Raw genomic sequence first — 27995 nt, 5'->3', positions numbered from 1 at the left:
CTGTGATACTATAAGCTGAATCATCAAATGTGGGACTCAATAGTCATTACTGAAGAATCCCAGTGATGGTACAACTATACCGTCAGTAAAGGAATAATGCATGAAAGTTTGCTTTTTTTAATTTTATTTTTAACTCGTTACACTTGTCAATTATTTTTATTTGTTAGTGTTAACAAAAGTTAAACTAAAGAAAAAGAATAAAAAAAACTTGGCAACATAAAAATTGGGGCAATAAACTGAATATGGCAAATCATACAGTTTTCAGTTCAAACTAATACTGGCAGAATAGATTACAAAAACAACATCAACGGATGGCTAACGACAATATCAGAAAACAATGGATTTCTAAATAGACGTAAAAAACGATGTGAAATCTAATGCAAAATTAAGTGAATAGTTTAATAATGAATCTCAAATAACAAACGAATTCTAGTTTAGTACTCGATTACATGAAGAAAGGAAATATAATTTGGATCAGAGGTTTGACTAGGGGTTGAAAACCAGGAATTTTTGCGTCAATAATAAGAGAGATCTTATCTGAACCAAACTGGTAAATGTTTATAGTCGTCCTACCAAGTACGTTTTGTTTTCGATTTTAGAAACATTTTGTATTTTTCATTTTCATATTTTGCATACTGTTATCTAATCATGATATAAATTCTGGAAATTGGAAAATGAGGAGGAGTTTATTAAGTTAATTGTGTGGGACACAAACTATTCTGCGATTGGATTCAACTCTCAGATTAGACTCTCAGATTTGTTGTTGTAACTACATATACATCCTAGTTAGTCAGCACTCAACTAGAATGATGATGTATTTCCTACTGGATGCAAAAGTAAGCTTTAATATCAAATGCTACTCTTATCCTCCCTTCTTCACCCCCCCCCTCATCCCCCTCTCTGTGACAAAACAGTGATGTCCCACTCAAAGAGTGCATGTACCCAATATATACATATGAATGTGAATGTTAGCATCACATAATATGTAATAATATTAAAAATAACGACACCAAGACTGGTGTGGTTTGAAATTGAAAACCAAAGCCTAAACTGAGCAGCACATAGAATGGCAAGAACTGCAGCAATGTGTAGACAAGAATAAAACCTCTTTATCTTAAAAAATATAGTAAAAAATATTAAAAAATATAAACTGAAAAATTGACCCAAAAAAAGGAGAAATAAAAAAAATATTGAAAAACAAACAACGTAAGAGCAAAAACTAGAGTTTTTTTTTCTCTTAATCCACCATTAACACATGTTAAGTTTTTCTTGTAATTAGTAAATTCCTTTGAGCAGATGTATGAGAGAGATAACCAGTTAACAAGGCAAGATGACAAAACCGGAAATAAGATGCAGAAAAATTAAGAAAAATGAACAGAGAATTTATCAATCGTCAAGAAGGACACAAATGACCATTAAATTAGTTTTCAAAATATCGGACTCCAAACGAGTATCTGAATCAAGCGTAACATGTATAAAAATAGAAAAAAATGTGACATTACCGTGTAAGTATACGACTCTGGGGTGGGAAGAATCAATAAATATAAATATTTCAAAGTTTTAAGTAAATTTTATACACATCTTAAGAAAAATACTCAAGACCTCTGGCATAGCACAAATTAATATAAATTTTTTTAAATTATTTCATTGATCTTGCAGTGTCAAATGTTAAACTTTAATTTGCATTGTTGCAACAGACAAAAATATAATTGGGTGGTTTTCTGAATATCTGAATGCAAGAAGAATTGGCTACATATTGTTACCTTATTGATTGGAAAATTGCATAATCTTGGCAGTTTGAATCACATAAAATTACTCCCCCCCTCCTGCCCCACCCTATTTCCACTGAGTGAAAAAGCAAACAAGTGAAAAGTTAAACAAAAACCTCACTGAAGACAAGAATAACTGGGACAAAAAGGGGAAAAAAAAATGTGTGACCAAATTAATGACATGTGTAACATAATCACAGCACTATTATTACAGTGAATTATTTCTGAAGTCAGTTACTTGCTATAAGCTTGCTTTCACAATTACAACTCAATTTTATCAAGTCACTGACTTACACATTTACCTTCTTGCCCCCCTCCCCCTCCCTCTCTCACATCCCCCTCCCCACCAACAAATATAACATTAAAAATAACATTTCCAGAGCCTGACCACCATGATCTCTCCTCTCACTCAAAGTTGAAATAAATTGATTCTTACATTTTCCTTTATTTAATTACCCATGTCACCCTTTCCATTCACATCTTGTCAACTTGTCAGATTTCTACTTATTTCTTCCTCTAACTCCTTCCATAGCACTTGTTGGTAATATGAGGTACAAAAAGTTACAAAAACGTACAAAAATAAACCTCTTTTCCCATAAAACATTACGACAGCAAGCGCCGTTCATGGATCAATGAAGGAAATCATAATGTACCGGGTTCCGTTTGTTGTTGGCAATCCCTCGTGTTGGTGCGTTAATTTCCCAGGATGCATCAGTGTCCAGCCCTTCTTGAGGCCGATGCAGCTACAGTTGTAACGAGTGAATCTGGCACCACCGCCCTGCAAGAATTAAAAGGGAAGCAAATGTTTCACAAAAACATTCCACAAACTCCAAGATAGTATATTGGAACAGCTCAGGCAAAACCGTTTACAAAAGTTCTGTGATTGTGAAGCTCAGAGCAGCATACCCTACAAACAGCATTGAATTTTTGACAGGTAATTCTTCACAGGCAAATTTTCAACCTTTAACATTTTTCTCAATTATGCCTAAAAGGACATTACACATAACAAGCAAACCTTATATACAAACATCATATCATTGGATTCCATTATTAGACTTGGCCTTTAATCCATGATGTCTTGCACACCTCTCTCCTTCGTTAGATCTAGACTTGAATGCACATCTAGCATAATAGATTCCAAACTTGCATATTTGGTTCCATTGTTAGGCCTGGGCATTAGCTCCTAGCCTCTACCACATTATACTCCATTGTTAGGCCTGGGAATGGATCCCACTTCTTGAATACTTTATTTCATTCTTAGGTCTGGGCTCTAGCATCATACTGTTTCAGACCTGTATTTTATCCCACAACCTCTAGCACACCTGATTCCAATGCTTGGTCTATATTGAACCTACAATTTAACAACAACAGCATTCAATGTTACACCTGGACTTGAACCCACAACCTCTAGCACACCTGATTCCAATGCTTGGTCTATATTGAACCTACAACCTAACAACAACAGTATTCAGTGTTACACCTGGACTTGAACCCACAACTCCACCACACCTGATTCCAATGCTTGGTCTATATTGAACCTACAATTTAACAACAACAGCATTCAATGTTACACCTGGACTTGAACCCACAACCTCTAGCACACCTGATTCCAATGCTTGGTCTATATTGAACCTACAACCTAACAACAACAGTATTCAGTGTTACACCTGGACTTGAACCCACAACCTCTAGCACACCTGATTCCAATGCTTGGTCTATATTGAACCTACAACCTAACAACAACAACATTCAGTGTTACACCTGGACTTGAACCCACAACCTCTAGCACACCTGAGTCCAATGCTTGGTCTATATTGAACCTACAACCTAACAACAACAACAGTATTCAGTGTTACACCTGGACTTGAACCCACAACCTCTAGCACACCTGATTCCAATGCTTGGTCTATATTGAACCTACAACCTAACAACAACAACAGTATTCAGTGTTACACCTGGACTTGAACCCACAACTTCTAGCACACCTGATTCCAATGCTTGGTCTATATTGAACCTACAATTTAACAACAACAGCATTCAATGTTACACCTGGACTTGAACCCACAACCTCTAGCACACCTGATTCCAATGCTTGGTCTATCTTGAACCTACAACCTAACAACAACAGTATTCAGTGTTACACCTGGACTTGAACCCACAACGTCTAGCATACCTGATTCCAATGCTTGGTCTATATTGAACCTACAACCTTTCAACAACAGTATTCAGTGTTACACCTGGACTTGAACCCACAACTTCTAGCACACATGATTCCAATGCTTGGTCTATATTGAACCTACAACCTAACAACAACAGTATTCAGTGTTACACCTGGACTTGAACCCACAACCTCTAGCACACCTGATTCCAATGCTTGGTCTATATTGAACCTACAACCTTTCAACAACAGTATTCAGTGTTACACCTGGACTTGAACCCACAACCTCTAGCACACCTGATTCCAATGCTTGGTCTATATTGAACCTACAACCTAACAACAACAACAGTATTCAGTGTTACACCTGGACTTGAACCCACAACCTCTAGCACACCTGATTCCAATGCTTGGTCTATATTGAACCTACAACCTAACAACAACAACAGTATTCAGTGTTACACCTGGACTTGAACCCACAACCTCTAGCACACCTGATTCCAATGCTTGGTCTACATTGAACCTACCACCTAACAACAACAACATTCAATGTTACACCTGGACTTGAACCCACAACCTCTAGCACACCTGATTCCAATGCTTGGTCTACATTGAACCTACCACCTAACAACAACAGCATTCAGTGTTACACCTGGACTTGAACCCACAACCTCTAGCACACCTGATTCCAATGCTTGGTCTACATTGAACCTACCACCTAACAACAACAACATTCAATGTTACACCTGGACTTGAATCCACAACCTCTAGCACACCTGATTCTATCATATAATAAGTATAAGAGAACAATTAATCAGAGAGATGACCATAAGAGATGTCTTGCCTACCTCATAGTCCTTGCCCTGGGTATTGAGGGCGATATTTATGGTATAGGTCGAGGAGTCGTGATGAGGGCGAAGAGATGGCTGTTCATCAGGACGATAACGGACCACAAAATTCATGATTGCATAATGCTGGAAGGAGAGAAGGGAAGAAACAACCGAGTAAGATGATGATGAGTAATGTGGGGAAATATGTCAATTTTCTTTATGGGGTTGCTTTACCTGTTGAATATTCAATAAATGACATCAATTAAGAGACACCATCAAATGTACACTGTCACCGTGAACCCACAAGATAGTTGTTACTTCTAGCAGAGGTTTACATATCATCATTTCGGATGGCCAATTGTCTCTCAAATAGTCTTTTTCTTTGGAAAATGTGACAATAGTGAGGTTCATCTGTTTGCCACCAAATTAACAGGTAAGTCATCAATTAATCTATTTAACTGGCAGCTGAAGTCACTTTTACCCTATAATGTACCCTACATCACGTAAGTAACTGTTTCATTTTAATATATTTAACTGGAACCTTAAGTCCCTTTAACGTACCCTTTAATGTACCCTTTATCACGTAAGTAACTGTTTTGTTTCATGTTTATTATTTCATACATTTGTTAAGTAGAGTATTATAGTATAGTAATATTAATTTCTCGTTCATCTTTTCATTCTAATGAGTTCAACAATCTCCAAAAACTGTTTCTGTTTACGGATTGAAAAAGTCTTACCACAGCCCCAGTAAAATGGATTGAATATTTAAGAGAGTGTAACTTGACAGGGAAGACAAAACCCTATAAATAGCCCAGCCCCCCCCCCCCCCACTGTACTTCTTTTTCAAAACTACTTTCTTTAACTATGATGTCCTGCACACACTACCGCTAATACTCAAGAGATAGTTGTCAAGGAACTCCTCTATCATGTCCAGTAGTTTGGTTCAGAAATGCACCTTGCTCCCTTAAGAACTCTTCTGAGAGGTGAAAGGTCACTTTCAAATCAGAGTACTCACCCTACCGCTATAACCCCAGTAGAGTTTTTCACAGATAGGTCCCACGTAGTGAGACAGGAAGTACAGCCAGTGTTTTTCATATCCGATCTGGTTCATATGTATATCCCGGGTTGGTACATTCTCATAACCGCCTTCCAACCTTGTATCCTGTCAAAACAAGGCAAAATTTGTGAAAAACGAAAAAACCTCGGAAGGCGATCTACAAACTTGCACATGAGAGAGCAGGGAATATACTAGTGTCAGAATTTAAATTTTTCTGAAGGCTTTGGAATTTTGTCTAATGTAAAATACTATGGGTTCTGTGTTAAAAAAAACACACTGCCCTACATCTGTGCACTGTAGCAATATTTTGCATAGCAATTTGGAATGTGATACTGGATCAATTATTCCCTGGACGGTAAAGAACCAGATTTATCGTCCTCCTTGTGGCTTACTTGCACCAGCATTAATGCAGCCAATATCTAAATGGAACATGTCATTTGTCACACCCCTGATGATAACCAGTTCATCTCTACTGGTGGGATTTGATTGGTTCATTTGAAACTTCCTTGTTGTTACTGGGAGGCTGAAATGATAACCTTTTGACCTTTCTGGAGAATCCTATGGACTGAAATTTATCAACTACCTTCCTCCCTGTCTGCTGTGGTCGGAGGATATCGTCAGTTAATGGTAAATAAATGGAACAATTTTGAACTCCTTTTGCTGGATGAGAATTCTCCAGGGTGTGAAAAGGGCTGTCCTAGAATGCACATAGTATATAGGTCAATATTAATGCTTTGAAGTAATACAAGACCTTTGACCTGTTTCAATTTACTACAAATTGTACCAAAGTGTTAAACTGAGTAACTTAACACAACTTTAGGCAATGAAAGTGGTTAACTTTCAACCAGATTGGATAATGAAAGTTCATAACAATGCATAACATTAGCAGAACTCTTCAAGTATCATTTCAAATAACAAATAGAAAGACCACACTAAGTAAACAAACATTTGTTTTACCCAACACTCACTTGGCTCATAGACACCCATTTCTTGTGACAATCTTGGCAAGATTAAAAAGATGAGTCCTACAAAACCATGCCTACATTGCAGAGTTACAGTAGCCACTACATCAGGTGGTCAAAGTTGATATCATTTTAGCCACTGACCTGATTACCTCCATTTGACCACTGACCAAAGTTTTCCATCTCCTCGACTAAGTGGTCAGCAAAAGTCTCCGAAAGAATAGGAAATAGGTAAACATCTGGACAAATCTGGTGAGAAACAAATCATATGCATATTCATGAAGCATACTTTGACCAAAAGTAACACACAGCTAATTAGACACCCCACTTTTTTCTATACTGTATTTTTCACGCCCCGCACCAGTATTGTCATATCATGTTTCTGTCAGATAAAGGCTAGGAACTGTTTGTATTGTTAGTAATAGTGCTTTGAAGCATGGTATATGGGAGGACAGTATAGAGTGGTAATAGCATTAGGGAATTGTCCCAACTGACTGAGTAAGAAACCAATGACATGAATATGCATGAAGATACTTCAAGTACATAACACTAAGCTTCTAGGTGTTTATATTGACTCCCGTTTAACATGGAACAATCACAGACAGTCTATTGCAACTAAAACTGCTAAGGGCTGTGGCATTCTCTCAAAACTTAAGCATAACCATTCACCATTCAATGATTCACTAGACTGGCAAATCAGCTACTGGACCGGCAAACCAGCTACTGGACCGGCAAACCAGCTCCTTGACCGGCGAACCATCTACTGGGCCAGCAAACCAGCTACTGGGGCAGCAAACCAGCTACTGGACCGGCAAACCAGCTACTGGACCAGCAAACCAGCTCCTGGACCGGCAAACCAGCTCCTGGACCGGCGAACCATCTACTGGGCCGGCAAACCAGCTACTGGACCAGCAAACCAGCTACTGGGCCATCACACCATTCACTGAACCATGTTGATTCTAATTTAATATGGTCTGAGTATAGCATAACTATATTTAACATTTTCCACATCATGAAGTAAATTTGAAATACATTTGACATAATCAATGATAAATAAGGAACATTTTAAACCTACCAATTCAACATCGGTGTCGGGATCTTTGGCAGTCCAATAACCTGGATGAATGTACTTTTCTTCCCATTGCTGAAAGAAAAGAAAATAACACAAAGGACTTGTCATGAATATTCAGAAGGTATATATAACTTTAACATTTTATAAGACAAAAGAAGCACAGGGTTCACACATGTCAACTTAAGTCTTTATCCTTTGTCTTTTCTTAGAGGGATCGGGGGGGGGGGGGGGTGTTAAGATTTCTCATATGTATGAGTGTTAATACAATATACTTCACACAGCAATATACCCACAAAATGTTGATAGTGAAAGGGCCTTGCTGACAGCATTTCTTCTGTTCTACTACTACTTAATGCTAGAATTGAATAGAAGAGAAAATATAACATGGTGTTATTGGAAACTGTACCTCAAATTACATGTGCACAACTCCATTACAGATTAAACTGCCATACACAGAAACACATCTTTTGAGAATTCACCAACCTCCCCCACCACCCCCCCCCCCCAGATAAAAAGTGTTGCTTGTAATACCTTTGGATTGAGAGACATCTGCCACAGGTCATTGTGTAGATGGCTGGTCTCAACTCCATCCATATTCAAGATTCGTCCAGCTTCATAAATATTCATTACATACATGAATATTCCCTGTTCCAAGACAAGACAAAATAGTGAAAACAGATTAATGTAGAGAAAATAAATAAAACAACAGCTTGCCAACAACTACTGGAATTTTTATTATTTATTTTGTGGCTTTTGAAGATTAGCTGAACATAGTTCTTTCTGTTCTTGTATGCGATTATTTGGATAAAAAAGACTCTGTATGTTTTAGGTTTTAAATGCCTCACGTCAGACTTGATCTGAATTTGTTCAAGGCCTTTTGACCATTTTTCTCCACCTTTTCCTAGAGAATTTCAACTTCAGATGGCCTATACAGATGCATACATCTCTCAAGCCATTGTACTCATCATTTGTACACACACTAGTGTCTAAGAAATTGGCAAAGTCCATTGATGATACAAAATTCCAAAATGAGGGTGGTAGACCAGAATGGGCTTGTCACTGAGAGAGTATACTGTATACTAAAGGTTCCCAGGTGCTCTAGACACAGTAATGCCAGAGTGCATTTGTTGTGAGGTGACAGATAAGTAAAGACCACATCTCTCACAGTTTCACAGTTTACCTGATCTCGTAGATTTTTGCAGAATTTCATATCTGGGTCCATGTGTGCAGATACATGAAATAGTGTGTTTGGTAAACAAACCTTAGCCTATCCTGATTCATACTATGTTCTATGCCTTTTTACTCATCATTTAAACACTTGCTAGAGTCTAAGCGATTGGTGCAGTCCATTCATTTTCTACAACAGACTACACAAAGCCTAGTTTACCTGGTCTCGTAGGTCTTTGCAGATTTTCATATCTGGGTCCATGTGTGCAGATACATAGGAAGGTGTGTTTGGTGACCGAACTCGCTTCCCTTGAATGAGGTAAACAGTTGAGACAAAGGGAACATTCCATACACCCCTGGAAAAGTGATTAAAAGCAATATAAACATTAGTATTATTCATGCCAACACTAGAAAGGATGTGTGGAATTATCATGTTGTCCTTTGTTCACTCTAACATCACTTAAAACTTGAAGATTTGCCAACAGACTAGATTGTCTCTGCAGGTTTGTCTGGTTTCAATAATGTTTATGTAACACTTCTTAAACCTTCTTGGGAGTGACTCAAGGGAGTGTTACCTCTTGGGAGGTAACACTCTTGGGAATGTTACCATCTTGGGAGTAACACTTCTTAAACCCTTCTTGGGAGTGACTCAACTAAACAATTACCTCTAAGAAGCATAAAAATGAGGACAGCATCAAATTGGAACAAATTCTATATTTCCTGGCAGAAATTTCCAAAATATGTGGACGATTAATAAAATTTCACACAAGGCATTACAGAATGACACTACATTGTAAATGTCATTGTTGCCATCAAATATAACAATATGATAACATGGTTTTATTTAATAATATTTCTCACGATTAAAAGACCCTGATTACAAGAAAACAAACCAGTCCTGTTAAGAACATGATATATATAATGCATGAAACAGGTAATGTCGTTGAAAAATGAAAATAAAATGCAAACTCATGTATTAAACTAGAGAATCAAAGGTGCAGTTACTCACAACACATTTATCATTTGGACAAGTGTGTCTCCATGAATGAACCTATTTGGAACCTAAATTTAGGCGCCAGCAGTTTTTATAACTTGCTGCGCCCGCTTCCAGATACTACCTAAAAAAATAGAGGGTTCAGCTGGACAGTGTATTCCGAAGTATTATTGCTATCCCTTATGTTTGTGACCCATTTTCGTGTAGTACGCACATTCAGCATTAAGCCTACATCGAATTTAGGCTAGGCCAACTCCAATTGATACAGAAATAAACAATGGTAACCTGTGCAGATACTATAAACAATTTGTTCTTAGAACTATTAAAATTTAAAATAAATAATTTTGTTTCATCATTTCATGATCTCTCATGAGCAAAAAGGACAATTTTCAATGGAAATAGTAAAACACAAAGTCTGTAAACATTTTTGAAATATGGAACTCCATAACCTCACACAGGGTAATGTGCGAGCAAAAAATTAACATTAGGTCTCTAATGCAGAAGATCCTGCTACCATAAAATCCCAAAACCTCTAACAAATAATGCTCTAGCCAAACTTCATTTGGCTCTTTCAAAAATCTTTTTTCTATATTCAGGGCAAATTTATTTGCTTAATCTGAAAGTTACTTCTATTCATTATTAAAATAATCACGATACAGCTAAATTTTACTTCATTCTAAATCTTAGCTCAAAAATTTAATGTTCACTCATAACAAACTCTTGTTCAAATCAGTCTCGGCCACATTGCTGGTTTCTTAAAATGATCCAATTACTTACTTCCTGTTTCCTTTGACGATGTCGACGTAATCGTCTGACCTAGCGTAGTACCCTTCCAAATTGACCTCACCCCAAAAGTTACTCCAGAGTTTGTCTGGAATATTTACCATGGGTGCAATAACAGGCCTGAATAAAAACAGAGGAATCAAAGAAGAAAGTTAGGAATCAAATATCTCATGTAAAATAAATTAGGTGTCAATGGTCTCTTACACGTCTATGTATAGCATAGACATAAATTAGGTGTCACTGGTCTCTTACACGTCTATGTATAGCATAGACATAAATTAGGTGTCACTGGTCTCTTACACGTCTATGTATAGCATAGACATAAATTAGGTGTCACTGGTCTCTTACACGTCTATGTATAGCATAGACATAAATTAGGTGTCACTGGTCTCTTACACGTCTATGTATAGCATAGACATAAATTAGGTGTCACTGGTCTCTTACACGTCTATGTATAGCAAAGACATAAATTAGGTGTCACTGGTCTCTAACTAGTCTCTGTATAGCATAGACATAAATTAGGTGTCACTGGTCTCTTACACGTCTATGTATAGCAAAGACATAAATTAGGTGTCACTGGTCTCTTACACGTCTATGTATAGCATAGACATAAATTAGGTGTCACTGGTCTCTTACACGTCTATGTATAGCAAAGACATAAATTAGGTGTCACTGGTCTCTAACTAGTCTCTGTATAGCATTAGACATAAATTAGGTGTCACTGGTCTCTTACACGTCTATGTATAGCATAGACATAAATTAGGTGTCACTGGTCTCTTACACGTCTATGTATAGCATAGACATAAATTAGGTGTCACTGGTCTCTTACAAGTCTCTGTACAGCATAGACATAAATTAGGTGTCACTGGTCTCTTATAGCTTGTTCTACTATACCACTTCCCTTGTGCCCTTTTTCCAATCCACCTTTCCCTACCCCCCCCCCCTACTGCTACCTCTTCCATCCCCAGGGGAAAGCATGCTTGACAATTTTCTAAACAGGAAAGTAAAGCAACGACTCAAGGAAAGAAGTTTTGCAGTGAAAAAGTAAAGTCTTCCTGCAAGGTGAAAGCCACATGTATTGTTAGGAACTTATAGATAATACTTGGTTTGTTGATAAATATCTTTACCAAGACAATATGAAACACTCAGGAACACTTTATGTTATTCTGAAATTCTTACAGAAGGTTGAATGAAAAGTAAACTCACTTGTTTTGTTCGATAAGGCGTTTGAGTATTTCAGGATTGTAGAGCCGGACATTAGAATCAATCACAAAGTGATAATCACATTCTACCTCGTTACAAAGATTCCTGACAAAAATAAAAACAGAAGAAAAAATACATAGTGAAAGGTAAATGACCTGATATAATAAACTGTTGTTACTGTCCTATCAATAATCATAATAATAAAGTAAATTTAGTCTTGAAAGGTAAAGATTATCTTACACTTAGCATTCAAATATCAATATGGCAAAAGTTGAGGCAGTTTTACTTTTAGGCTTGACATGAGAGGAATCATAGATATTGTACTATTATATTGGAATCATATTGGAAGATCATTGCAGACACTCAAAATATTGATTTGCACTTATTAAATTTTCAAATACAACTGACCCCACACTGACTAGGCCGGGAATTGAGCCTGCAACCTTCCAGATGATGGGTTTCAAACCTTAAAGTACATTCACTGCACACTGAGGTTGAATATGATATGGACTGTCACTACACACAGTCGGTGTTTGCTTAAATATCTACCAATAACATGAGTGGTAACATGGGTACAGAAGAATAGTATCTCCATGCTACCTCACTTCCTGCAAGGAAGGATCAAGGATTACAGATTAATAGAAGAAACTTGACTAAACAGTTCTAGGACTCATCCTGAGAGTGTGGTGGTCCAGTGGTTAATGCAATGGTTTGCAGGTTCAAGTCCTAACCAGATCATTACGTCATGTCCTTGGGCAAGGCACTTAATCTGCATTGCCTCTCTTCACCCAAGTATATAAATGGGCACTTGCGAGGTAACTTGTAAATATAGTTGTGTGCGCGAGTTTGTGGCTGCACCCTATGGGAAGTCCCCCAGGGGACACGTAGATGTGGTGCACTGTTGTGCTCCAGGAGGGATTGTTTGAATTGTGCACACTTTAGTGTGTGAGTATGACAAGTTACCAATGACCAGGGGTTGAAGTGTTTTAAAGTCCTGTGAGATGGCCTTGGCCTCGAACAAGACTGTAAACCTTCAACTTATTCATTTATTAGTCCTGGACAAAAAGCAAAAGGTCTCAAGTTTAAAGGAAGGTTACTCACAGAGCTTCATCTCTGGCCTCCCCTTCACTTCTTTCATAAGCTGGGATGACCGTCGTTGTTGACAAATACTCATTCTCCCACTTGGCAGCAAAATTCTTAGCATGATGGTAGTGAAGCATCACCTGATGAAAAAGTTGATGAGAGTATTAGCAGAATTAGCAGAGAAATTGTGCACAAGATGGAAAGTATACTTTCATATATCTTTAAAATCCTTTCAATACTTTGCTAATCAATTCTACTCACGTTAACATGGATATACAGATGCATTTTATTCTTGGGGTAGTTGAAATCTTCAATATTTTTGAAGTACTCGTCGATGAAAGGAGTTTGTTGCTCGATGAATAATGCCAACATGACTACTGGATATTCCGTTTCCTGGGAAGAAATTGAACATGATGAAATATTTCAATCTTTGTGTAAAATTATTGCACAAATCTGTACATTTGATGAAAACAAAAATTTTAAGGACTTCATATATGTAAGGGAATTACCATCAAATACATTATTTGAATTATTTTGAGTTTTCTATCAACTGCAAGTAGTTTGCTATGTGAAGAATTATAGCTAGATAAAACTAATAATCCAAGTGTACAAGTATCATGTTAATGCATCCTCAATGCAAAATAAAGTACATACAACTGTTTTCAATGTAACTTTGACAAACAAAGCCCACACCATAGCTTGAGTAGTCCACTCACCCAACCAATACTCCTCCCATGATTGGCTATGTTTGTAAACACTGTTGTACCATTGCAAAGCATTCCATAAACTCATCACAGAAAACATTCCATTTCAAAATAATGAAAGCAAAAACAAAAAAGGCAAAAAAAACATTCGGCTAGAAAATGTTTATCAATAATTTTCTATATAACAGAAACTAATTGAATCTGATGGTACATGCAACATTGGAATTTTGTTCAGCTTAGAAGACTGTGATTGTGTGACATTAAGTAAATCAACTCTGAGCTGCTTTTAAGTGTTCAGTAAGGTCCCTGTGTACGACAGCTTACCTCAATCGTCCTTAAGTCAATTCGTTCCTCGCCGCATGCTAGACAGCCTTTATCTTGGGTCCAGTAATTGGCTAGGTAGTTGCCCAACTGATTCAAGTAAAGCTGATGAATGATTCATAAAACAATCAATTAGTCTATGATCAAACAAAGGATCACTTCATTAACAAATAATTAACACTTAATATCTATATATATAGTAATTAAATAAGAACAACAACATTGAGAGTGACAATTCTAGTAAATTCACAGGACTCTGTTTGTGTATGTCATATAATCCTGATCTTTGTACGTGCTATACTTGTTACACTCTAAGCCTCCCTTGTATTTCATTCCTCATCTTTCTGTGGATTCTTACCTTAGATGGTCCATTTCCGTGAATAATGGCTGGTACTGTTCTGTACTTAGTATTTTGCAGCATGCTGTTAGCACCCTCAAAGAGAAGCTTCACATCGTCTGTAAACATGAAAACAAATATTTACAATGTCAACAACAATAAAGTTTACACAGCTTAACAGACCAGAGCGTATCACCATCGAGGGGCTCTTGTGACCTTAAAGCTTGCCATTAGGCCATGGATGGCAATATCCCCCCTTGCACCCATTCACCTTCCCTCCCCCTTTCTTTGCCCATTACATCATTTGGGGCAAGAAGAAATAACTTTTCACTTTTGTACAAAGCAATGCACTTGAGCAAACCAGTAGTCGAGCTGTTGGGAAGTATGCTACGTTGTATGGATTGGTTTATCAAGTACAAGAAATTGTTACATAAAAATATTGAAAAAAATAAAGTAGTCAAGTGTAAGTGTAAGTAAAGTGTAGTTTCTGCTACTTGTCATCCAGCCTCTGAAGAAGATCCTGCTAGAATCGAAATGTCAGACCCATTTCCTTTTACACATAGAAATATTTGAGAAAAAAGAACTTAAAATGTGAACTTGAACATAAAATCATAACTGATACACGTAAACCTTTGCAATTTTTTTCTTAAAATAACAGCGACCAATCAAACTTGAACTTACCTCTAGCACCGTTTAAATTCATAAATAATGAAGCTACATGATCCAACTTGATTTTCCATTCTTCCTGAGAAATCAAAAAGAATTATTTCGGGTAAGTACAAAAGAAAAATATTTTGAAGGATACATTACTTAGAAGCAAAAGAATTCATACATACATAATGGATGTGGGTATCCACCTTATTAATATTCTATAACAATACATTATTGCAATAAATGCCTAAATTATTGGATCTATTAGCATGTCTGCACCCATACAGTACATTGATGTAAATACATGTCATTATGTAAGAAAGAAATAACACATCAATTTGCAGAGAATTGTTATCCATAAACTTTCATTCTTTTCTACTAGGACAGTAAAATCCTTCCTTATGGTTATCTCCCTTACAAGGCAATAACTAGTATTTTTAACCACCCTCCCAAGCCACTAACCCCCACCCCCCCCCCTGTGCACAAAAAGAACTATAAAAATAGTTTTAGTAGTGGGTTAATAAGTCAAAAACAGTATTGGTAATTTAAGAATGTCTCCAAAGGAACATTATCATGTCAAATGTTTTATTCTGATGAATTGATAAAGCTTGCAATCTATCCAATATTTTGTTGCAAGATGTTCCATTTTGAACTTTTTCCAATTTGCAAACAGAGAAATGATAATGCTGTGTTGATGAATCATTCATCATAAAAAATGACATCAAAGATTTGCAAAGCCACTTTCAAAATGTCAGTATGGAAATTTATTTCAAAATTCTACTACTTCCAGCCAAGTTTTTTTTTTTAATAAAGCAATTGGTGTTATATGCAGTAAATTTCACATGTCCTTTTAGACTTACTCTTAAGAGGTTAACATACTAGATACTACTTAGACACAAGGACATTGTATAAGCTGTGCGTGCTATACATATTGGTAAAATATGCAATTTATATCAAAGTAGAATGGAGAGGTTTGCTCAATTTGACCCTCAAGTCCTCAACCTTGAGTCTGTATAATGAGTGTACTTATCATGCATGGCACTTTTGTAATTGCTGTGTCTGTTTGTTGAGAGATGCTGGTAAAGCGGCCAGCGAGAAGTGTCCTCAAACTATGAAAATAGTTTCAACAAAGATTATGATACTCTTCTATCTGCACTTTCTTAAACCAATATAGGTGGGAACAACTTCAAGTCAAAGAGGTGACCCCCCCCCCACATTCCTGTCCATCTCTCCTGTTCCCCAAGTCACACAAATTCTACTGTTATATAAGACCTCATTTAAGGTCTGTTTTCCAAAAGACAGAGGTGTTTCCTCCCCCCCTTTCCACTCACCCCCTGTCTCCGAAGTCCTTTTTCCATGTGAAGTTATACGATTGATAATGTTCTGTCTCTGAGACAGATAAGTGCAATGGGCGCAATACAGACTTCAAACAATGAAAAACTGTCACAGAGCTCTGTCTACATGTTATTAACTATGTTTTTACTTCCTACTATACAATAAATGAGTCACTGAAGATGTAGTGACAATTAGCATTAAACCTGATTAATGTCTCCTAAGTCGTTAACATTTTATGCTGATGATTTAACTGATTGGTGAAGTAATCTATTTATACCGGCCGATCAAAGAAACAGTTGTCACAAAACTGTCAGAAAACAGTAAACCACATAACAGAACTCAAAACTAGTCAGCCATGGAAAACGAAAAACATAAATTTGTTCATAGTAATAACTCAACTATAGAGGTAGGGAGGAGATGATTTAGATGTGAGGATATCATTGAGGGTTAGTATCTTTTGTATTAATACCTACATAGACGTGTGCATAATGACAGCCCTTTCTACTTTTACAATTATAAGTCAAGTCTTCCATGTTAAGTGTTCACGAACTAGATACGTTACAAACAAGTTTTCATAGTGTTATTGTTGTTACTATTGGCAACTATGACATTGACATGTGAAGATTCAGTTTAGAGAATAAATAAGAAACAAAACATTTAGTCTGACTGCCTTGAAATGTGATGAGTCATGTGAATACCATACTACACTTGAAGTACTAGAACAAACCTATACTATGGCAGAAAAAAAAATATTACTTTCAACACCAGAAATGCAAAAATTGTAGGGATACCATGTTTACAAGGTTGTCTGTTGACCACAAATGACCTTTCACCTCCAATACAACACATGAAGGCTTTTATGTAATATTATGCTTTCTCAAACTAAGAATGATAAGTAGCTATTTTGACCTGCTTTAAAACAACATACTTTACGTAATAAGCATAAAGCAACCGATCTATGGGTCCGATTCTTCAGATACCTTATTTTTCCATATTCCTCCTTCCTTAACCTCCACTGACCTTTGACATCCACAAATAAACAACGAAATCTATCTGCTCAATATGAGGAAACCTCAAACAAAGTACCAGATCTATGCAAGATGCATTACTGAGATGTTGTGTTTACAAAGGTTTACACACTTCCACCTAAGCTGACCTCAACTGAACTTTAACCTCCTGTTCACACATGTGGCTTGAGCAACTCAATGCAGGAATCCATATACAAAGTATGAGTTTGATCTGATTTCCCTTCTTGAGATATCAAGGTTTTCACATTTGGACCCCTGATGACCTCAAATGAACAATGAACTCCACGATAAAAGAAGATGTGACATCCACTCAATATGTGACATCCACATGCAAAGACTGAGATCCCATCCAAGTGTGTCTTATATCTTGCTTACAAAGGAAGGTATCACACATACAAATACATATGCACAGCATTATAACTGGAAAGGTTAAGATTTTAGCAAATCCAAAATCATTTATAACTTATTTAATGTCCATGAATATTGAACTGTGTTAAAAGATTCTTCAACCTCAGCATTCAGGGAATCAGATCCTAAAAGCATGAATACAGTTCACTAAGTACACCGTTTGCTGTCACAACTAGACCAATACAAGTCATTGTAAGTAGATCTGAATATGCTGGTAGAGCAACTACAACAACATCTGTGAAGAAATTATCAAGATAAATATCCAGGATTCCAGGTATGAACACTCATTATAACCCAGAAGAGATGCTGGTAAGAGCTTACAGAACTTCATGCCCAACAATGAGTCTCGTAAGCTTGTATATATATATATATATATGTAACCATAGTGTCGTTTGCAATTGTTGCTGCATGGAAGGAGGCTGTTAGCAAATAATTCAATTTCTTGGTCAAAAACATTAAGATATGCCAGGAACAAAATTCAGGAAAGCACCCATGGGAATAAATATTTGAAATATCGCAAGAGGAGAGCCCAACAAATTTCAAACCGTTTTAGGCAAGTAGAGGACCAATCACAGAAGCTAGTTTAAATACCAACCAGCCACTCCCAAATCATCAGGCTAAATCGGTGAGTATGTCTGTAGGATATTAGAAGGATTGTAGTACACATATGTCCACACGATCAAAAAATATAATAATGGATTCAAATTTGTCTTTGTTTCTTGTTGTTTGTTCCCTATTTGAAGAAGAGGAAGACAGCAGGGTTTATTTGTGGTTCTGGTGTTTGCTTTGCTCGTTGTTTCTTTCTTTCTTTTGTGGTCTGTTGTTTGTTTCTTACTATCTTTCGTTTCTTGCTATATTTCATACTATGTTACAACGTGAAGGGTACCATTGACATTTCCCTTCATCTTGAAGCATTTTTTTTAACCAACCAATAACACATTGAAAGAGATAGCATTACCACAAAGATGTAACCACTGAGAAAATGGTAACTAACGAAATAACAGTCACTTTTTTATATATTATATGATTATTACGTTGAAGACTGAAAAGATAAATACTAGATTACCTCTTGTTAAGGAAGCAGATGTGGTTGATGAAGCTTAATAAAACGACAGAGTAACACAGAAACGAGATATTAATTGGGTGTGACTTTGGAATGACATTTCCATTTTAAACAGTAGTACATTATCCTTTAGCTGCGAAATTGAGTACCATAAGTCGCTAATCACCCGATAATTGTAACGATGTAAACAAGAGAAGTGAAACTCAAGCAGAGCCATTCAATGACTCTTGCCCTTGCTTATGTTTACTTTACAATTGGTAATAAACACCTGTTCTTCTCAAGAAACTGCATGACCTCAACCAAACTCAACAGTGGCCTTATAGACACCACAGGGAATAAACCTACCCACTATACTAAGTAAGAAGGTAATTCCTAGTTGTAAGTTTTGAGTTATTTTGCTTGATATTATGAGTGAGTTGTCAACTACACACAATTCACACATAAACACACACACCATCATGACATCAACAATGTAGTTACATAGATAGCGTAAAAATCTAGTTAAGTGAGGAAGATTCATGTATAGTGCATACAAGAGGGCAGGGCTGGGGGAGGGGGCACCACTCAGTGATTAAAGAAATAATAAAAAGAGGTCTAAGAATTGTAAGAGAATGTGATTTTAGCTGCTGAAATGAAAAGTTTAAAAGACAGTAATATTTTATGGAACAGAAACGAGGAACAGAAATTCCAGGTGCTACACCCAGGTTAAGACTGACATTAACAAACATGTTGCTAATAAATCTAACAGTTTGAGCTCCAATTTGGTCCCTTCATTGACAGAAAGCTTTCAAACGTTCACTGGTATGATGTGATATAGCACGATTAACTAAACTGTTGAGGACAGTCGGTAACCACATTCTCAAAGTCAAATTTTATGAAATAATCAGAATTGAAAGTAATCGAGGAAGATTTGACGACAATGGGTGATAATTTATCTTACCCTTCTGGATGAATCCAAGTAAAGCTGTGTATAGAACAGCTGATCATCATCCTTGTCTGCAATGTCCCTATAGGTCAGCGCTGACCAGAAGTAAGGCGCATAGCCCATGTACAGCCCTGAACATACGAATGGATATCCCACCTCAGGCATTGGATACTGGGACTGTTAAAATTCCAAAAAAACAAACAACAAGTGAATTCCAAATGATACAATAAACCAAACAGAATTAACCTTCAAAAAACTGTCAGTGTTTGCAATTTTATTTCTGTCAACATGAGTTAGACCTGAAAAAGAACTATTTATAAAGTTTTGTTTTTCTTATTATTTATCAAAAAAGATGCTGAGTGTCTCAAGATACAAGCAAATGCTTGTAAATTCAACGATCAACATTTAGCCTACTAAACTTGAATAGCAGGATTATCCAGCCTACATACAAATCGAACATTGTCATCATCTAAACTAATATCCTCAAGTAAGCTGAGTAAATCTGGTATAAAAAGCAACTTCTTTGATAATGGTATCGTAGGTAGCCAGGATTCAAGAACTGAACTTACATCGATGGAATTGCTAAAATGTGATTCTTAGATGTCACATTATTTTTCATTATTCCTGTCACTTTGTAATAAACCCAATTGATTGGTCCATGTTTTAATGTGCAACTGGCAATTTGTATGTTCAAGTTTGCACTCACAGCCAAAGTTGGGTCCGGCCAGATTGAGCTCTCAGCAGAGATGACTAAATTGGCATCCATTTCCTGGAATTTTCTGATTATTTCTTCAGCACCAGTGGTAAAGATGACATCATAGCTGTAAAACAAACACATTATTACAACTTATAAGTAACATATGACATAACACATGAAAGAACATTGGTAAGCAGGTTTAAAGTTAGAGGTAGTAGGAATGCAGTGAAATCGACTGTCCCACATGATGGGTCTAAGACTAACTTGTGTGTACACTGACTACTAGGCGAAGAGATCCAAAAGATCACCCAAAACAAAATTAAACTTCTGCAGTAGTAACGTGACACACAAAGTTTCTTTCTTTTGCAAATACATTCCAATTAACACAGAGCTAGTGAAGAGATACTGTATCAATTGAAGGAATATAAAAGAGGTATTTTAAAGCACTTCTTGTAAAATAAAGTCATAACTAACCTATTGTAGAGTTACCTCCTCATCATAGCCTACCCCTAACACACTCCTATTGATACCTTACCTATCCCTCCTGCCAATACTTCCCATTGACACAATTAGTGCCAGCCTCTCCTTTCCATAACAATGCACTTCCTTTTGTACCATTCTACATTCTCTTCCTCTCTATGGCCCACCCTTACAGCCTCTCCTCCCAATATCTAACCCCCCCCCCCATCACCATCACCTACCCTCTCCTACTTTCCTTAGTCTTCCTCACCTGTCTGAAAACAAAAGAATAAGATCATCCCTGTCCTTATACTCTTCCAGAGCAGTTTTTAAGAGGTTGATCTTCTGTCCACCACCAGGCCAGTTTACGATGTCTCCACCGGTCCATTCTTCTCCCATGCCAACCACCTATAATCCATAAAGGAGGTGAACATTTAGACAAGCAGCATGTACCCAACCATCACCATTCTCTTATGTAACAGAGATGCTTGTTACAGAAAACACCAAACCAAGCCAAGGAAACTCTTGCTTTAGATTTGCAATATTGTAGATTAAAGTCATGTCAGGGGGTGAGGAGGGGGTCGGCAGGGGGTGGGGGAGGGGGTGGTGGCTGTCTTGTTAATGATTATTATAGTGCCCATAGGAGATGGAACTAGATTATGATTTCACTTTGTTTCTCTTTTCTATTTTTAAAGTGAACATATTATAAACAGTCTTGCCAAAGAAATGCCACCTTTAAGTCATATCAATTTTCGAAATTTTTGAAACTATTGCAGGCCGGAAGTGATAAAGGTTTCAACTGCTGGTTACTGATATGTGTAGTTAAGAGTCTTCCTCATAAAATGTATAGCAGTTTTTAATTGTATCCCATTCCAATTCACAGAAAGTCTTCCAAAGAAAAATATGATCTGAAAATGTCACTTATCTTTCTCTGGGTAAGTCCGAGTATTTGAGTATTTTTGTAGTTTATTTATTATAGACAAGGACTGAAACTCCATAAAAGAATAGTACAAGGCAGATGTTCCATAAAACCCAAATGAAAAGTAATCTCCTATATATTGCCACTGAGATATGGATCAACAAACTGTCCAACTTCATGGAATTGCCCTAATAGTGTAATAGATCACAGTAACAGACCACAATAACAGTTCAAGTTTGTAATTTGCTATTTACCAAAAACCTGATTTGTGTTTCCATGACAACAACAGACAGTGACCAGTAGACACATACTAACAAATGTGTCAAATTTGTTTCATTGTGTGAATTACTTAAAGTTAAGAGAAGAGTATTCCTTGTACAAACATTGAGAATAAAACTACAAATTTGAGTTATGCAATACAGGGACCATTTCTTCAGTTCTGTCCACTGATTTCAACAGATTTTAAGAATGTATGTTAACTGTATAGAACAAACATCAACACTGATATTTTTACATGAATTAGAACCATTAAACATTCATTTTTAACATGTAGACTCACCTTTACATTAACATCATATTTGTCAGTTGATCTTAAAAACCTTTTGAAACCATCAGTCTCTTCTGTTGCTACAGTGACGACAAGCAGCTCATATTCCTTATCTAAACAGGACAGGAATAATGTTGAAGTATTTGAGCTATAAAGTATACGTGATGTTCATTAAAATCATATTACCAAATATCTTATTATATTTCAAATTTGATTTAAATATGAAACTAAACAAAGATACATAACCATTCTATGTGGCAGGTCCAGCTCACATCCATTTCGGTCCCTCCAGATACCCAGTCAATACCCATTCACCCTAGAACCCCCTCGGTCTATACTAGTACAGGGCATACTTAAGCATAATGTTATATCCTAAAATTACTTTTCAAAATCAACACACACAATGTTTTACCCCCTATGATGGTGTTTAGTGATCTCTGAAAAGATTTTGTAACTTGCATGAATGCAACTCTATACCCTTTCAAGCCTAACAGTGCAAATGCCCCATTGAACAATTAGGGTTAGCAATAATCAATAACAATATTAAATAGCATTATTCACAAATATACTTGTGGTTAGCGATACTTGAGGGGTTCTACAGTTGAAATCATTGATGATTATTATCTGGGTTGTACTTTTAACTATAATAGAAGATTCACAAAGGCTGTTAATAAACGAGTGAACCAAGCTAGATGTGCCCTATACAGCCTATTGTGTAAATCTTATAGCCTACAGCTCCCATCACGGGCATCAGATTTAAAAGTTGAGCTGTTTGATCAACTGGTTCTTCCTGTTCTGCTCTATGGATGTGATATCTGGGACGTTGATAATTTTAGCCAAGTTGAAGCTATTCATTAATTATTCTGTAAACAAATTCTTAAACTTAACAAGTATACTCGAATTGCATGGCATATGGTGACTTGGGACGTCACATGCTGATCAATACAATCGAGGCAAGAATGGTTAATTTTTTGTGTAGCAGTGTAAATAGCAGTGGGTATAAATTATCGCATATGATGTACAAGTTCTTTAGGGCTCTCCATGATCAAAGTATTTATTTTATTCATCTCCTTGGTTAAGTAAAATATTAAGTATTCTTGACAAAGCCGAAATGTCGTATGTGTGGAACCTACTGTACGGGGCCAGCCAAGCTCATTATTCTTCTGACCCTATTATATCCCAGGCATGGTTAAGTAGAGCAATTAAACTAAGACTAGGTGCAGTGGCGGAGCGTCCATACAGTATGCCCCCCCTGACGGACTCAATTGGACTGCTGGCGCCCTTTTCAGCTTATTACCACTTTTAACTTATTCGGGATTATTGACTTTTTTATTGTGCTCTCATCTACATATTGACATTTGTCACATTTTTTTGGCGATGACACCTATTTATTCTTCGTTTATCTGCAAATTAGCAAGGCCTGGAAAGGGTCATTTCCGGCGATCTAGGGAGTATCTTTACTCAAAAATTCCAGTACGCTCCGCGCCAACCCGTGGTGGCGCTCCGCTTAGATAGTGTCGGAAGCGCCCCTACAGACCATTCTCGCCCCCCTTTACCAATACCTCTAGCTCCGCCACTGACTAGGTGACACGTATAAACAGGAGTGACTTGCCAATGTAAATAGTAATTCGCATTTTAAAGTGCAAAGGATGTTCAAGACCAACCTTGAATATGAAAAGTATTTGAAAACCCTCTATTTCCGGAACCTTAACTATTGGAGTAAATATCGTTGCTGCAATACTAATATCCCGATTATTTCTGGAAGATACCAAGATATTGTGTTTCATGATGGGATATGCAATTTATGTAACGTACTTAATAAATTAGGTGATGAATTTCATTACATTTTTGAGTGCCCGGCCTTTAAGAAAGAAAGAAATCTTTACTTAAACAAAGTGGCTATTCTTACGACTGTTCGTAAGAATAATTTCCGATAACGCATGCGCAGTTGCTATTTTTATGACAGGAGTACTATTTTTTACGACCAGGAGTAACAATAATTTCCGGTTAGGGTTAGTGTTAGGATTGGGGTTTAGGGTTAAAGTTAGGGTTACCCCTACTACATGCGCAGTTGCTTTATTTACTTTACTGCGCTTGAATTCGCCTTTGTCGTAAGAATAGTTTATAAATAATTGTTACGACTAGTCGTAAGAATAGCCACGGCCTTACTTAAAACCAAATTTCAGAACAAGACCCAGTGCGATTAATATGCATGATCTTTTTCAATCGAAGTGTAAAGTTGTTATTCACAATTTAAGTCAGTTTTGTGCTTAGATAATAAAAGCCTTCTCGTAAGTTTTTGTCACATCAATATCTAGTGCTTACTGTAGTGCTGGTGCCACATCCGTATCTCTATTTGTTAATGCATTTGTGTCTCTTTTACCTCCTTGGAAGTTGGAAGTTGGAGGATACACAGAGAAAATTAACTGAAACTTAACTGAATATTGAAGAATTCTTTTTGTTGGGGTATATTTCCTTAAAGTACTAATATTTGTCACCTTAACTTGCTTTAAGTGCAGGCTAGCTTAGTCCTAGGCTAAGTTAGGCCAACCGTCTAGGCTACATTATTATTAAGAGGAGGACCCAACCTAGCGTAGCCTAGGCCTAACTTAAGTTAGGGCCTAACTTAGGCCTACGTTACTTTTCTCACCGGCTTTGCTTCCTGACGAGGCATCAAAACCAAACGTTTGCAACAAAATTATAAATAAAATGAAGAAACTGTATTGAGCCATAGTTTTCATGTTCGGTGGGAATTCTGAGGCTTACTTATGCTATCCTACTGTCGGATAGTGCACGAACGATCTACCAAGTGGCGGTTGCTCTGTCAGACAGTTCGGCAGACGTACGTGTAAATAAAGTCAGGATTTGGTGTAGACTATACAAAAACCCCCCTTGCGTGTATTGGACTTGGACTCGTAGTACGTAAACTTGCAAATATGGTTCCACTTGCCAATGTTGTAAAGTCATATGTGCATAAAGCTTATCATCAGTCTTATTTGTAATATTCTAGTTTTATAATACAAATAATTCTTTTTCAACCAAAACTAATACTTTCTTTACAAATTGTGCATTTCTTTTCATGCAGTAATTTTTTTTATGAATATGTAGCTACTCTAACGTTGAAAATATATTCTGATATTTGACGGTATATGGAGGATTGTTTATTCCTCCGAGTTTGTAAAGTTAGAAACCTTGGTGACCTTTGACACAAAAGTTGCTGGGCTAAGCAAATTTCTAGTCTTCCGTGTTTTGGTTGTAGCATGGAGCTATAATCTGCTTATAGCTCCATTGTTGTAGAATGTTCCAGTAAAAACCATTGCCGGATTCACAGCGGCTCTCAAACGTGTAGTTTTCCTTGTTGTGGGAGGAAATGTGGTTAATTTGAACATCTGTTGTTTATTATCAACCAGGCCCGTATAGTCCTTTTTGTTCTAAATTTGCGGGTGCGGATAAGATGGGGCACAAAATTGGTCTGCTGATGTCCGTCTTGAGGAGGGCATAAGGGAAATTTAGTTTGCGGTAAGGGAACTAAAATGGTGCTTTTTCCATCACTTTCTATACATTTGTGCAGTACAAGACTTCTATTTTTAGCAATGTGGAAGTCTACAAATCTCACAAACTTTGCCGGGCTATAGTGTACGACCACATTCATGCACAGTGGCTAGTATGGCTCTGGACTAAAAACAGTTTCTGAAGGAAACAGACATCGAGCTTGTATACAATTGAGCACATGTCGTGGTAGTGGTATAGGAATCCGCTACGATTTTTCTTTTAAGAAAACACTTTAAAGTTTACCATACATAAATTTGACAACGTTACAAATCATATACCGAATGTTACTCAATATCATATCGTATTAAGTCAAACTAAGACACACTCCCTGGTTATTTTGTCGAATCGTGGATGAAATATCACACTACACACTCAAAATTGCCTTCAAAAGTACTTTGGGAAAGGTTCTGATCCTCCAAGTGATCCCCGGACATTAGGGATTGTTAAAATAGACAATTAATTATCACAGCTTGGATAACTACTTTTAGAGTGGCAGTAAAAAACTGGATGAAATTTGAACACGTTTGCCCATTATGTGACTTGCTAGCATATTTTGCAGCATTAATATTCAAATTACCCTTTAATAGATAAATAAATCGTATACAACGAGATGCAAGGCTTGTTATCTGTGTGATGTTATTATCTTGTATATGTGTAAACACAAGGCAGTCATTTCTAAAAGACACGAAAAGAGCTAGCGCCACCAATTTAGCGCACTCTGCTCGTACGTAGACAAAGTGTCACATTCTTGGTATAATATCTTTCAATGTTAATATCACGTTATATAGGGTGGGTGTGACAAGGGAGGGAAAGCATAGGGGAGGAGGGAGAGAAGGGCAAGGGAAAACAGAGCTGCCGGAATATTATCTACATAAATTGTTAATTAGTTTGCTAAAATGGATCCTTTCAAGTCACTTTATTCCTGTGAACTTTTCGGAATTTTGCTGCAGTTTTATGGACTACGGTACTATTTATACATTATGAGAATTCTCAGTGAATACAAATTTCAACCAGGATAATAATTTGGTTTCTTAATTAACCTAGTGAAGGTTTTGTAAATTAAAAGGGGTAGGGGCTGGAAATAGGGAGAAGTTGGCGATGGGTGTTAATACGTTTTACCCACTTTATTCAATAAATCCAAATAAATACCCCACCACTCCCAAAATGTTCATATAACCATCATATTATGGCTTTTTCCGCGTACAACTTGTTTTTAAAATCTCAGAATGGGGCTGGGGAGGGGGGCGGGCACGGATGGCATGTGCTACGATTAAGTCGAATATAGGCAATACGGGACGATCCGTATTTCCACTGGTGTAACAGAATGCCTTGCGCAAGTTGTAAGTATCTTTGTTTGACTGCACAACGCAAAACGTAGTCCTCGATAACTTGAGCTGTTCTTCGTAAGAAAAACTCGATCCTTTCATCGTGGGTGGGGGAATGGGTCTGACTGAGGAGTGGACTTGAGGGGAAAGCCTGGCATCGAAGACGGATAGATGTTATTCTAAAGGCCATCATGAGCTCTGCGGTCGAGGAGGTGATGGGGGTTGGGTGGTGTGGGGTTACAAGACAATTACTCACTCACGGACCGCGATCCCTCTCAATGATCAGTGGCAAACAAGGTAAACAAACCCGGTGACACAGGTAGTCCATCATCTGGTTATAACAACAATACTGAGTATATAGCATGGATCGCGGTCAAACCGTTTGCATTATTAGCAATGCCTTTTACTTGCCCCCCCTCCCCCATCCCCTGAAGTTCTGAAACTGGATTTTTTTTTACTAATCGGTTGACCCTAAGTTCCGCCGACCAGTCGACCTCTTGACATTTCAGTGCAGTGCAGAAAGCCAGACCTGCTATAGCCGAGTAGCCAGCCTATACTAATATTTGGTTTGTATCAGCTTATATGGAAACAGCGCATTCAGTGCACACACAAAAACTAAACATTGACTGAAACAACTTTAAACAAACAT

General features: G+C 37.1%; 1 protein-coding gene across 2 annotated transcripts; it reads right to left on the bottom strand.

Annotated features, from left to right (window-relative positions):
• Positions 1-107: 107 nt before the first annotated feature.
• Positions 108-25338, bottom strand: LOC139976306 (procollagen-lysine,2-oxoglutarate 5-dioxygenase 1-like). Of its 2 annotated transcripts, none has more exons than XM_071984970.1 (19): positions 25120-25338; positions 22482-22582; positions 21275-21411; positions 20554-20668; positions 19863-20024; positions 15119-15182; positions 14459-14556; positions 14104-14205; positions 13337-13468; positions 13094-13215; positions 11996-12097; positions 10784-10909; positions 9233-9368; positions 8377-8490; positions 7849-7917; positions 6918-7022; positions 5770-5916; positions 4773-4898; positions 108-2547 (listed from the first exon to the last, which is right to left on the bottom strand). In XM_071984970.1, exons 1-19 carry the CDS (start codon positions 25208-25210, stop codon positions 2392-2394), a joined length of 2205 nt encoding a protein of 734 aa, XP_071841071.1. In that variant the 5' UTR covers positions 25211-25338; the 3' UTR covers positions 108-2391. The 2 variants fall into 2 exon arrangements, with proteins under 2 accessions (XP_071841071.1, XP_071841072.1); XM_071984971.1 differs by having other exon boundaries at positions 25236-25259.
• Positions 25339-27995: the final 2657 nt, after the last annotated feature.

Source organism: Apostichopus japonicus, chromosome 11 (assembly GCF_037975245.1).
Source record: "Apostichopus japonicus isolate 1M-3 chromosome 11, ASM3797524v1, whole genome shotgun sequence".
In the NCBI taxonomy this organism is placed as follows: Eukaryota; Metazoa; Echinodermata; class Holothuroidea; order Aspidochirotida; family Stichopodidae; genus Apostichopus; species Apostichopus japonicus.
This window is presented reverse-complemented; position numbering and strand designations above follow the sequence as displayed.

Coding starts and splice junctions, on each gene's coding strand:
- LOC139976306 (XM_071984970.1), bottom strand. CDS start 25,210: ATGAAAACTATGGCTCAATACAGTTTCTTCATTTTATTTATAATTTTG. Junction 13,469..14,103: donor TTGACTTAAGGACGATTGAG/GTAAGCTGTCGT, acceptor ATTTCTTCCCAG/GAAACGGAATATCCAGTAGT. Junction 2,548..4,772: donor CCCAGGGCAAGGACTATGAG/GTAGGCAAGACA, acceptor TAATTCTTGCAG/GGCGGTGGTGCCAGATTCAC.